The sequence below is a fragment of the Phragmites australis genome, chromosome 6 (assembly GCF_958298935.1).
Source record: "Phragmites australis chromosome 6, lpPhrAust1.1, whole genome shotgun sequence".
NCBI classification, from domain to species: domain Eukaryota; kingdom Viridiplantae; phylum Streptophyta; class Magnoliopsida; order Poales; family Poaceae; genus Phragmites; species Phragmites australis.
In genome coordinates this window covers 4,740,260-4,753,757 of record NC_084926.1, presented here as the reverse complement: position 1 = coordinate 4,753,757, position 13,498 = coordinate 4,740,260, and the positions used below count along the sequence as shown (strand labels likewise).

At 43.6% G+C, this 13,498-nt stretch overlaps 2 protein-coding genes across 2 annotated transcripts; both read right to left on the bottom strand.

Moving 5' to 3' along the window:
* Window positions 1-280: 280 nt before the first annotated feature.
* Window positions 281-4,747, bottom strand: LOC133921233 (RINT1-like protein MAG2). Its single transcript, XM_062366032.1, has 4 exons — window positions 4,337-4,747; window positions 4,141-4,245; window positions 2,462-2,559; window positions 281-2,382 (listed from the first exon to the last, which is right to left on the bottom strand). The coding sequence occupies exons 1-4, from the start codon at window positions 4,626-4,628 to the stop codon at window positions 520-522; spliced, it is 2,358 nt and encodes a 785-aa protein (XP_062222016.1). The 5' UTR covers window positions 4,629-4,747; the 3' UTR covers window positions 281-519.
* A 4,774-nt stretch (window positions 4,748-9,521) lies between these two features.
* Window positions 9,522-13,455, bottom strand: LOC133921232 (F-box/kelch-repeat protein At1g74510-like). Its single transcript, XM_062366031.1, has 2 exons — window positions 13,119-13,455; window positions 9,522-11,202 (listed from the first exon to the last, which is right to left on the bottom strand). Exon 2 carries the CDS (start codon window positions 11,120-11,122, stop codon window positions 9,845-9,847), a length of 1,278 nt encoding a protein of 425 aa, XP_062222015.1. The 5' UTR covers window positions 11,123-11,202; window positions 13,119-13,455; the 3' UTR covers window positions 9,522-9,844.
* Window positions 13,456-13,498: the final 43 nt, after the last annotated feature.

Genomic DNA, 13,498 nt, shown 5'->3' with positions numbered 1-13,498 from the left:
TACGCGGTTGTGCTTGCGATCGAGTTATATCTCTGTGCCACACCATGAGCGGGTAACAACAATGTTGAATCTTCCATTAGTACGCAAAACAAAACTGACATTCAGCGACCACTGACTCGGGCCAGTAAGAGGGAAATGTATGTTTACCTAAAAGAGGCAGGCTGTCAAAACACTATGATTCAATCAGCCATCAATGTGTTCAGTACTGATCGATAATATGTGGCACAGCTTTATGGAAAAAGCTGCTTTCTTGGTCGAACACACCAAGTTCTTTTCAGCAAGGGGCTAAACAGGTGGCCTTCTTTTTTCGTAAGAAAGAAAAGACCAGAGTATTTGCAGTCTCATAATCAGTCTGCCTCCATATATTTTGTAGTGTACATTATTACACCAATCAACAAGCTAAGAATGGAACTATAGATGAGAAGGTACAAAATCTGTATGAAATAAAACAGTGTAAACTCTCTCCAGTTTAATAATTCTTTTTTCAACTTCAGCCTGATGTTAGTTACCGACTTATTATCATGCCTCATACACCCGGTTTTTTATTATCTTCTCAGTGTCAGCAGCTGTAAGATGTCTAATACCGTATCCCCTCAGCCAATTCTTATCTGTAAACAACCCATCTCTTAGCTGCTTCTCGTCGACCTTTAGTAACCTCAATCCCTCAGTCAGTCTAGGGAAGAAGCCTTCGGGCCTTAGACACCATGCTGAAAACACTGCAAACAGAACACTCAGATCACCATGAAGCCTTTCCGCGCCACCATTGCTAATCTTTGTGCCGCTTGCAAAAATTCCGGTGAAAAGGAGCTGGTCTACCCCACTTGCCACACTTCTCCATACCGCCACAAAATCCACAGCATTTAGGCCACCTTCCAGTTTAGATATCTGCCCTTGCATGTAGTCTAAAGAGTCTATGAAGGCTCTGGATACAGCAGAGCTCTCTGATTTCTCCAGCCATTGCCTCTTATTTTTCAGATAATCCCGAGAACGAGCATCAAATGCCCTCAAAATGACAGTGGAAATCTTATCAACCCATTCCACCCTGAACTCCTTCAGATGATTTATCTCTTGCTGAAAGATACACCCTCCGGCACCATTTACAGGTAAATTTTCCATCTCAAGAAAGAAAACATCCTCACACCATTCAGCCAATGTGGACTCGAAGTATCGAGCTGCATTGATGGATTGTGATACCTTGAGCAGAGCATTATCATCTGCCAGAGCCGTTAGCCCCTCTGCTTCTTGACACCTCCGAAGCATGTATCCAAGGAATTCTGAAATTATGGGTAAGGTAGACATCCTAATGAATTCAGCCCTAAGTATAATGCTTGGGATAGGACGAGCACGATCAATCAGCAAAGACAAGCCCTGTTGAATAGCAACGGTGATTGCTGGAGACTTGTAATTATCTGAATCATATTCAACCACTGTTCCTTGAATCCTTGTACTCCAATTTTTCTCTAACTCCATTGCTGATTTCAGCTTATCAAGAATCTCCTGTTTCTCAATCTCCGCCCATACTTCAAGCCAGTCTGGCCGATCACAGAAGACAGAGAGGAGTGAGATCCTCTGCCAATTGTCATCATCCTTCACCGTAAGTAGCAGCCCGGCACTTGAGATTAAATCTTGAGTTCGCTTGTCAAAAGATATCATCAGATCAACAAGGCTAAGCCATGAGACTCTAGCCTGATATGGTGTGTTACCTGCATCACTTGAGCTACTTTCCTGAAGAAGTTCAATCTGCTTGGGAAATATCTCTTTCATCAAGTATGTAGACAATGCAATGACCATTCCTGATATCCACTCCTCCCTGCAACTATACCCAATAAGTTTGGCCTTGTCCACAAGGGGTTGTAGAATCTCATCCATGGAATCAACAAAATCTCTGATTATCTTGTAAGCAAGAGCAAAAACGAATTCAGGTTTCTCAGCCCATTTAGAGAAATGGCGCTGTCCTGCCATTGATATTGGATTTACTAGCTCTTCAATTACCCATAATGGTTGCCGTGGTTGATTGTCCACATTATGCCCTTTTAGTTGTCGAGCTTTTCTGCGTTTCTGCAATTCCTGCAAATTGCATAGTGAAAGAAAGCTCTCAGAATACTTGCTTTTCAGGTCACCCGTCATTGAAAACAATGGGTTCATGATCTCTGCTTGTTTCCCGGAATTAATACTTGAACCAGTAAGTGAAGGAGGCCAGCCAAGGGATGACAGAAGAGCTCGATGATCAACAATGGCTTGTGGTCTTAGTACAGCCAAAGATCGGTCCACTCTGTGATCCACGGCAGATAGAAGGCGAGCCCATTGCGGTCTAGTTGTTGTAACTGAAGCTAAAAGGTCTTCTATGCTTTTAAGATATCCAATAGCAACATGATGTGTTTTCTGGAGAAAATAGACAATGCCGAAATCAGCAGCTGTCAAGTTGACTGTCCCAAGAATGACATTATGAATAGATCCATACCTCCGAATTTCCTCCAAGAGATTTAAATTTTCCAGTCACAGAAGAAGAAACGGCATCTTCCATATCACCCACCAAACTGTCAAGCTTTAGAGCCGTTTCTGTATAGGACAACCTACCGTTAAGAACACACCAACTGAAAAGATAAAAATAAAAAAGTACGGCAGCAACTTAACTGAAAAAGAAGTAGTAAGCCAATATAGGGCATGAAAATACAAATAATGGAGTTGTGATAATCAATTAACATCTAATACCAAGTGGAACAGTTGAAATTTCCAAGAGAATTTGGTTGAATTAGTTTTCATTGAACTCATCATCTAGATGTGAGACCATGATGATCCTTTTTTGTAAATTCCCCGCCATTGTATAATTGAATAGACACGGTAGCTTAGTCCAGTCATCTTTTTCATCGAATGACTTGCATGACATGCAATGTACCTCTTCTTTCAGGTCTCCAGCAAAAGTAGAGACACTGATAAAAGCTAGCGCGAAAGAACGGTGACGAGAAAAGGAAACTCGACAATTTCAGATTTTTTTTTAGGGTTAACGCAAAGTAAATAAGATGATAAAATACACCCAAATAATTTAGAAAACTCAAGTTCATGGCAACACCAACTGAAATAAGATTGATTGCAACACCGATAGTAAAAAATTCCACCTATGTTGTTTCGATATTGGTCCCAAGCCCAGGTAAAGGAGGGTTGTGATTGGCTAGGCAAACCAACGTAAAAACCCAGCCACTCTTATGGAGATGAAATCCAATTTTTTGTTATCATTGTTGATGTTGGGATACCAATTGTCAAAATACGACATCCTCTCAGCTGAAAGATGATACCAATAAACTCTAGGCATGACTATGAACTGCACACTGTGGAACACCCGTCGACAAAGATTGCAAAGTAGACACACACAATATCATTGGAGTTGCTAGCAACTAAGTTTAGCATTCATACAATCTCAACACACACTAGCGGAATGGAGCAAACATTTGAGAATAATCAAATAGTATATATACGTACTAAACTCAGGAATCGGGATAGCGAAAAAAGAATTCAGTGACATATAGTGATTTCCTTTTCTTTCCTAGCACTGGTTTAGTTGTGATATCTATCTAGTAAAGTTATCTGCCTTATTTAGGGAGATTAGTAACAGGAATGAGCACCATCTGGCCAAAAAGTGAGCTTTATGAAAATTTTACATCATGTTTAAATACAATTTTGTCCACGTGAAAGCCCATATTGCCAATTTTAATACATTAAAACATACCCTTTATGGTTAAGACTTTGTCAGTACCTCTCATTCGCTTCAAGCTAATTTAGCATGTCAATAATCCCTCCTATTTATTTCTTGGCATCTCTGAAAGCTCGGTACAGTCCTCATTTGTATTAAGTGTCAAGCTATCAATTAAAATTCATGTTACCCTGTACAACCAACATAAACATTCCCATACCAGAAAATCGCAAGTCCTACCCCTCGATCCATAATTGATTCCTTAACCAAGCAGCTATCGGATTCAACTCACACTAGACTTACACATCATAACTTCATAGCACGTACTCTAATAACTAAAAAAACGTAAACCTAACGAGGAAAACTGGAAGTGTCGAGAACAGTTATATGGTCCTATGGTCCAAAATCTGAAGCATAGCACGAATCAACTTTGCAGCACTTTCGATACTCACCGGCGTACTCTCTGACCATCTCCACTCTCGCCACCTCGGACGTCAGAGCGGGGAGTTGCTCAAACTGCATCTGCTCCGTTCCCACCTCAACCTCTTCTCCAACCCCTAAAATAACGCAGGATATCACAAAATTAGAGAAGGAATATACTTCATAAGCTCTCAATTTGAGAGCCTCTTGAGTGTTTGCTCGAGATACCTGGCTCGGAGGTGGAGGCTTTGAGAGCAACGAGGCCGCCGCGGACGCCACGGAGGGTCGAACCGGCGGCCTCGTGGGAAGACCAGTACGCGTTGGCCGCCTCCTCGAGGCGTACGGAGAGTTCGGATACTGAGGCCTCGAGCTCCGCGCAGCGCCCGCGGATCTCGGCCTCAACGTCGGCGGCCGCGGTGAGGTCGCCCGCCGAGCGGAAGCGGGCGTCGAGGAAGCGCCGGACCCCAGGGTTGATGCCTGGGAAGAGCGGGAGCGGAGGCGGTGGAGCTGCCGTTTCCATGGCGGAACGGATCACACCACGGCTTAGGGGTTGGATCCGGAGGACGGGAGGAGGAGTGGATATGGGGGGAACAGCCGAGAGGAAGAAGACGACCGGCAAGATGTTTTTTTTTTTTTACTTTGTAAGCTCTAATCACGGCCGTTCATTTGGGCGGGTAACGGTTGATGCGGCGGTTATGGCGACTTTTGACAGGTTGGACCGCGGCTTGTTATTGAATTAGAAAAAATAAATCCATGATATTTTAATGCACAATAGGCTATTTATTGTGATTATGATATATGAGACTGGACCATATATAATCGACATAATTATAATTAAACATAGCAAGTTATGGAATCTCTCGTAAAAAAGAAAAACCCAGGCCTTCACCTAGGGCCTGAATATTCCTGTGAGGATTTCGTGGACCCAAACAAAATAAGGGCTTTTGCAGCCCACAGGCTGAATGTTGCTTCAAAAGAGAAGTGGTTAGCATTTGAGGCCCATGGAATTGTATGTTCGTCTTATTTGGCATGCAGCATGCCCAAGGAGACCCCTGGCTTTGGAGTTACTGTGCGCATGTTGTTTTAGATTTCACTCGCGTTTTTTACAGCGCAGGTTTACGCATTTGCTCCATTGTTCAACTGAAATAAATTTTCGAAGTGACAGAGCAGTTTTTCATATGATCAATGATCTTTGATTACATGTGAGTATGCGACATATTAGCTTTTCCCGATGACATTAGCTTTTACAATACAACAATAAAAAGCCTTTTAGTCCCCAGCACATTAAGATAAGCTAGAGATTAAACCTGCAACATCTAATTAAAAAGATAAAAATGCTATGCATACGGTCCGACTGAGCCATGTTGCTACAGTGGTCCGTGTTATAGTACAGATCGGGGCGGACGTCCAGGTCACACGTATAGCAGCTCTGATGATACGAAATAGCAACAATAATAATGATTCTAGTAATAATAAAATATAGTAAAAATAATAGGGTATAAAGAGACCGATGTATAAATTATAATTTCTGATATATGTATTGCTAAATTTCACGCTCTTCTATTTGTGGAAAGTTATTTGGAGATCTGAGCTTTTTACAGTATGTTATATTAATCTTAACTGACGGATGAACTTGGTACAAAAAAAATACAGTGGGAAAAGAATTACCCTCGCGTTGCATTGTTGCAGGTGCAGTTGCGAAGATCCCCCCACTCACGCAGGAAAAGACAAGCCGGGAATCTCCAAGGACAGCAGCAGCAGCATGGGAAAAACACAACCCCGAAAACTATCGCTCGCTGCGCGGTTGCGGCATGGGGCAATCCGGATGGGCGACTGCGAATCGGCACTCTGCGACCTCTGCGCATGCCCACGCGGTGCCAGCTGCCACAGGCCCGCCCCACTCGTACGCGCCGCGCAGGCGCATCAGCCACACCCACACGCAGCCGCGGGGGCTTGCTCCTGGTCCAGAGACCCGACACGAGCCCCTCCGGCTCCAACGCAGGGGACCGGCCGCGCAGGCCTGGACCGCGTCGGGCTGGCTTGCAGTTGCCTCGACTCCGCGCGGCAGCCGCAGGAAGGAGGGGCTGATCCGCCGTGGAGGCCGCCTGGGCGTACGATTTCTGCCGTCTTTTTCTTAGCCTTGGCGCGCGGGTAGGAAGGAGCCGGAGGAGGACCAGACACCAGAGCCCGAGGGGGCGCAAAGCGCACGCCGGCACGTAGGCAAAGCTCGGCAGTCTCAGGGTGAATGGCATAGAGGCTGGCCCCTGCGCCAGTGCTTCCACGCCGGTCGGTCACATTGCGAAGAAACTCTGCTGTTGTTGACCTGCTGCATGTGCTAGGGCCTAGGAGCACGCCACTAGGTCTAATCATGTACTGCACGAAGTACTCAAGAGCAGGAGCTCAACGTCTCAAGCATCCCAGAACAATGCAGTTCGCCAGTTCCAGAGACGCCGTCTGCGTTCTGCAGCGCAGCCTGGAAAATACCTGGACTGCGTTTGCACACGCCTGCAGCCCGTGCTGCGCGCCTGCGCAACGTACGCCCTCCCCGTCACGTCGCTACAGTACAAGCATGGAGATGACGGGAGTATCCTCCCTACGTCCGCAGGATACGATTACTTCGCTGCCACCGTACGATTCTGAATCTCCCAGCGTGGTGAAGAATGCTCTGCTCGTCCTCGCAACGGGACCAAACCGAGGTGGGCAGGGGACGAGGCAGCAGCCCACGGGCGCCGCAGGCTCTGCAGCACCGTACAGGAGCCTGCAAGGACTGTAAAAAGACCGTAGCTGCATCATCGATCATTCGTGGTTTATGTCATTAAGTTGAAATGTGTTTGGCAGTATGCAAGAACTGTAAAAGTAAAAATCGTAGTTGGATCTCCTATAATTCATGGTTCATGTCATTAAATTGAAATGTGTTTTTATTTATACGTGATGAGTGATTGATAAATTTATTAATTTGGTTAGTTGATTTTTAGATCGTTTGACTTTAGTTTCAGTATTTTGATTATGGACTAATTAGAGTTGAAGTTGAACAAATATGTTTACTTGTTTTATGGTGTGTATGTGACAGATGCAACTTGACGATTAACAACGGATGATCGAGGCTAGTTGGGTGCTTGACGCCGAACGATCAAGGAGGTCAGACAGAATTAAGAGTGATACTAGCTGTATATATGGAGGTCAAGCAAAGCATAAAATGAAGGATAGAAACGGTGTTTTGACAAAGTTAAGCGAAACGGATGTCGGTGTAAGTGACAAAGCAGTCCGATGAATTAGACGCAAGAGCGACTTACCGACGATCAGGATCACAAGACGGAGTACACATATCAATATCAAAGTGTTTGCTTAAGGTGTAAGCAAGTGACGAGTCACGTTTTGAGAAGCGTGCAGAGAGATTCACGTTTGGGCCTCAAAATCGTAGGGAGATTGGAGGAATATATGTCACCATTATGAAATTTGTACTGAGACGAAGTTAAGTTGAAGGTATCGTGACCGTTCAATGCACAGAGAAAAATTAATTTCTCAGCTTGTTACCAAAATATCCATATCTTGTAGTATACTCCTATCTAACACAGATACCTATAAATAGAGATGTAGGATTATGAGAGAGTTTGAACTAGCCACTTGAGCCCTTTGTGCCACCTATTTGAGAGTATAGTGTTAGGATTTTAGATGAGAGGAAGATGGGTGCTTAGTCTATATAATAAGTGAGAGTTTTTTATAAAAAGATTCTTGTAATCCGTTTAAAATAGGACTGATCTCTTTGAGCAATAAAGTTTATATTTTTTTTGCATATGCTTAAATTTCCCTTCTTCTAGTCTCTCTATTGGTTTCATTGCAACTTTGTAAGTTTTTCTTTTTTGTTGTGATTTTTATTTTCTTTTTGAGTTGCAGTTTTTCTACCTTTGTGAAGTAATTATTCTCGTCGCTATGACCTACATGTACAATAATACAAATTTAGATCTCATATTATCTTGCCTCTAAATCATCAATTTAAAAAGTTTCTTCACCTAGTGATCATCTTCTTTCGTTTCGAGTTTTTCTTTGCAAGTTGCTTGTCTTTATGACTATGGATTAGCGCTCTATAGAATATAAGGTTCAAATTTTATCCACGAGAGCCATGACTTTTTTTTAAGTTTTGTTCCTTTTCTTTGTGCATCTTACTCCCATTTGTGCATCTTAAGGAGAGTTAGTGAAAAAGAAATAAGTCATCTGTTTTATTTTTTTTAAGAAATACCTATTCATTCTCTCTCTACTTATGGTTCTCGGTCCTACACTCACCATCTTTCTTACTTCCATTTTCGTGAATCAACATGGATAGAAACGGAAACTGCACAGCGACAGGCCTGTAGCCTGGAGATGATGATTTGGGTTATCGTCATGAAAGCAAGATGCCAGGAGTCGTTGTCCATTGATCATACAGAGGTCAAGATGCAACAACCGCAGCAGCACCGGAATACCAAGAAATTGATGGAATAACCAATCTGCCAGTGCATTATCGATCGCTATCCTGTTCAACCGTGAACGCAAGGATGATCATCCGGAGTGCTATTGCTAACGCAAAAAAAATGCTAACAATAATTAGAAACCGACTAAATCAGATCTATTATATTCAAGTTTCAGTTGGATTGTGGGTGGATAGAGTGTGCATTTTAGGTTTGAATTATCCTTTTCCCGATCTTCTAGGATGATGCCTTCGATATTCTAGCCAATAATCTTATCAAGAACGAATGGATGCCTAAAACACAAGCCGACAACCACCCAGTAACAACGGAAAGAATACCAAAATTTTAAAAGACACTGCACAAAAAGCAGATTTTCATAGATATGCTGCAAAATGATGGGTACAAACAAATTAATCAAGCTAATTGTAGGCACAGCTCGACAAACAAAACATGGCCTTTCAATCTCCACGATGTAAAGCACGAACCAGACAAAGATCTACTGATTACCTCCATAGGTGTCGCCATCCTGGATATAATAAAGTGGGTACCTGCCTACCCTGGATAATAATAATTCATAGGCTAAGCAACAAAGTGGAACGACTTCTTTAGCACCAACTGTTTTAAGTAACCCTTTCAAAAACTGTTTCAAGTAACCAGTTCAAGATTCAGCATAAACCAGGAGGAAAGATCAGGGTGTAGTTTTCACTTTTCACAACTCAACAGGTAATTCTATAATCAGTTCAGGATTTCAGCTGATACCGTAGATCATCAAAGCTGTACATAGAGATGAAGCGGCAGTAAAAAGAATGTTATACAAATGTACACTCGGTGCTAAAATTTGGCACCAAGCAGTCCAAGATGCACACCAAAACACACATACACACAGAGTGTACAGATGAACATTTTAATGCATGCTGTTTCTGTCAAGAGACATTTGCACAATACAACTATAGCGTTGACACAGTTCAGAACATGATACAATCATATAGATGCACAGTTATCTCAATTACAGTTTGTCACTTATATGCATCCATCTCAGAAAACTCATTTCAACAGAGTATATGGGGCAAGGTACAAATCCTCAATTGCAAATCAAATGTGCTAAAAATCGAAACCAAAGGGTAACTATTAACTGGTACAAGGAACTGACTACTCTATTGAACCTTGAGTAAAATCTGAAATGTCAAAAAGAATGCAGAGATTACCCATCAGGTTGAATCAGTGCTTTATGCCATTTGATAAACCAATATCCCACTCTTTCTTGACAACGGTATGTTTGAGAGCACACAAATCAGCACCCCATGACAGCACAGTTATAAACAAAGTTACCAGAAGGTTTGCTTCCGATCATGTTCCACTGCAATGGTCCCTCCCTTGGGATCCAAGAATGGAGCTCAATCATCCCACCACCCAACACTCTTGGTCCACCGATAACCAAAAGCCGCTCTCCACAACCCCGGAATGCAATACCCCAGCCATTCACAGCTTCCGGCCGCTCTGGCAACTCTCCCAATGTTGTCCATGTGTTATCCTTTTTATTGTACTTTCTTACTAACTTTCCTGCATATTGCGCTGCATATAACTCATTTTCGACTACAGCGACAAGTGGAGGAGCACCACTTGCACCATTGAGCCCCTCGGACATGTTCTCTATCACCCGCCAGGTACCTTTATCTAAATCATACTCTTCTCCACAAGTAAGCACCTCTGTGTTACTGGCCATTCCCCCAATAACATAAAACTTGCCATCCATAAAGACACCAGAACACATTCGCCTAGCTTTATTCATGCTTGGAAGTGTTATCCATTTCTTAGTTTCTGAGTTATAAAGCTCAGCAGAGCGAAGCACCCGTCCATCAGCATCCATGCCACCAGCTATAACTGCTTTCTCTCCAAAATTAGCTGATCCAAACAAACATCTAGGGGCATTCATTTCAACACCCCGCGACCATGAGTTTGTCAGAATGCTATAGCTCAGAATAATATGTGAAAGAATCTCCTTTCCAAACACCAGAAGTTCAGTGCCCACAGCGAGTGACTCCTTGTCAGAGCACATGAAACATTCATTATGGGGCATCCTTGGAAGCGTCATCCACCGTGAACGGTAGGGGTCATACGCCTCCCACTCCTGCACATTGCAGGAGAAGTAGACCCAGTGTTCTGCAATCCCCAGCTGTCGACGTTCCTTGTACAGCTCACCACTGCGGACAAGCGATCGGAAGCTCCGGTTGAGTGATGCGATAGAACCATAGTCAGAACGAGAGGAACGGGCAAGGCAATTGATTGAGTTGTCCCGGCCAATGGAACTTATCAGGGTGCTTGAATCTGAATAGCACTGATCATTACTGCCTTGACAATCCAGTGGCTCACCCTTCTGGTTCTCAGCTAACTTGGTCCGTTTTGTCAATGCTGACACTGAAGCGATTCCGTCGTGCTCAATAGACAGGGTCCCAGGCAGTCGTTTACTCATAATCTTGAGGAGGTGGTAAGTCATGTAAGCTAATCTGGATTCCTGCTCGCAGGAGCTCGGCAGCGACCTTGATATCAGGCAGGATTGACCCTCCAACATTCCGTCAGAATCTGCAACAGTTGATCAATAGAAAGAGAACATATACACAAGAATCCAACCCCTCTGTACACATCCTAAATCTGCAAGAGATCAAAGCGACAAAACATGTCATAAGGAACTGCAAACAAGCAAAAACATTACTCTAGCTAAGCAAATCACAAGATCACATTCGTGTACAGAACTGAAATTTGTAAGGGAGTACAAGCATCAGTCAGCTTAATCAATTCACATATTACAGTTGAGGGGAAAGCCTAATCAAATGACACCGAAACTGATGAACACTAGAAGTTTGGGGCAAATGATCACCAAACTAACTTAGTAAAACATCAGGTGACTGATAAAACATCACTCTTCTGAATAAACAGATCATGGCATTAAGCTAAATAGGATCACACACATGCAGTAATAGGAGAAAAATAAATTGTCAAATCTCCAAAATAACCAAGAAGGCTACCATTAAGGATCTCTTAGTAAAAAAAAAAAATCATTGGAGGACAAACTCGGCAAAAAAAAAAAAAAACTTGACCTACTTCGTGCATATCAAAGGGAAAACAAATCAAGAAAAGGCCCCAAATTTGCGCATTTCTAATATGGAACCCTTAATGGGTTGGAATTCTATTTGGACAACTAAATCAACATGGAAAACATCTAATTAAGCACATCAAGAACATACCAACTGTTACACCCTCCAAAATTTGAAAAACAGACACGGAATTTTCTTCATCTCTTTGCCCCTAAACCACTGCATGATACAAATTTCGGCATGGATCTCTAGAACCAAAACCAAAACCCTCACAAACAATCAACGACAAAAGGATGGCTTGCTTCCATGTGGGAATAGATTGTGATTCGCAGAGAATTTTGAACTATCTTCCTATCCCAACGCCTCCAAAGAATCATATTAACAGCAACTACGCCATTTGTTACCCTAACATGTGAAATTATTTGTTTTTATTAGCAGCATGCATCTATGTGGGTAACTCTTGTATAGCTAAATTAGAAGAAATGCTATTCCATGTTGGTCCTTAGCCCATCCCTTCTCTTATTGGAAATACTAGGCCTGAGTTTATGGTCTACATCACTACATATACATGCACCAAACAAATGTTACATGGATTTAAAAAAGCATGGTATTAGAAAGTCTATGAATGTACATCTAGTAGTTTACATAATGAAAAAAAGGAAGGGTGCAAATATCTCCACCACCCAGTTGTGGTCCATTTTTTTTTAACCCTGTCACATTATCAGGTTGATGGCTTATTGGTAACTACGTACCGTTATTCCATTTTGGATTTTTGGTACGACTGGAGCATTACAAAAGTATCATCTCGAACGGAATTGTCATGGCTGACAAAGGAAAACTACTGGGGCGGACTTATCGTGGGGCATGTGGATTCAGTAAAAAACGCATTTTTTTTCTTGGGAAAAAAAATTACACCAACACCTTGGCCCCAAGTTCTACGGCATCAACTGAGACCGATCTTACGCGCGCTGGAGAGGAGAACATAACCGAACCGAACAAGAACATGGATGGATGGGTGGATTAGATTATTACTCCGTTATGGAGAAAACACATATGCTACTAATGGAGAGTAAGGAAGATTTGGATTTGATTGCTCATATATCTCCCAGAACAAAACCCGCTCCAGGAAAATCCATCCAAGCAAGTTAAGGTTCCTTAACAGCAAAAGAAACCAATCCAGCTCCGGATGGATCTCCACTGCACGGCACTGCATATCAACAAAGGGAGGGGAAGGAGGCGCTGGCAGGACCAACCACAAGGAGGCTGGAGACGGGTTCGGCAGCAGAACGAGGACGACTGTGTGAACGATTATTGGGCCAGATTTGACACATGCCAGTTTCACAAAATTAGGAACAGAACACTCAGTTTCTCGATTTGTTGATAAATGCTATTATCAACTGAATTTCCCCCCATTCCCATCATCTTCCCTCATCACCCATTTTTCTCAGCAGCTTTGCCAACAACCGCACGCACCTCAAGGCTCAAGTCATGTCAGTCCGCGCGGCGGCAAGGCGCGCCGCCCTCGCCCTGCCCCCGCACCGCCGCCTGCATGAGCCGCCGACGCGACGGCGCTCTCGGGCAGCGAGTCCTCGGACGAAACCGGCCGACGAAGATATACCGGACGCTGGCGAGGTCACGGCAACCGCCCGGAGCTCCTCGCCGGCGGGCGCCAAGATGACACCGACGGGATCGGGGACTCGGGATGCGGTGTGGGGAGAGGGGAGGCGCAGTTACGTTGGACGCGATGAGGAGGGAGCGAGCCGGAGGAAGAGGAGGCGGAGGAGATGAGGGCGCAGTGATTTGGGGGGAGGGGGGGAGGGGGGAGGGGAGTTTATGGAAGAACGGGAACGCCA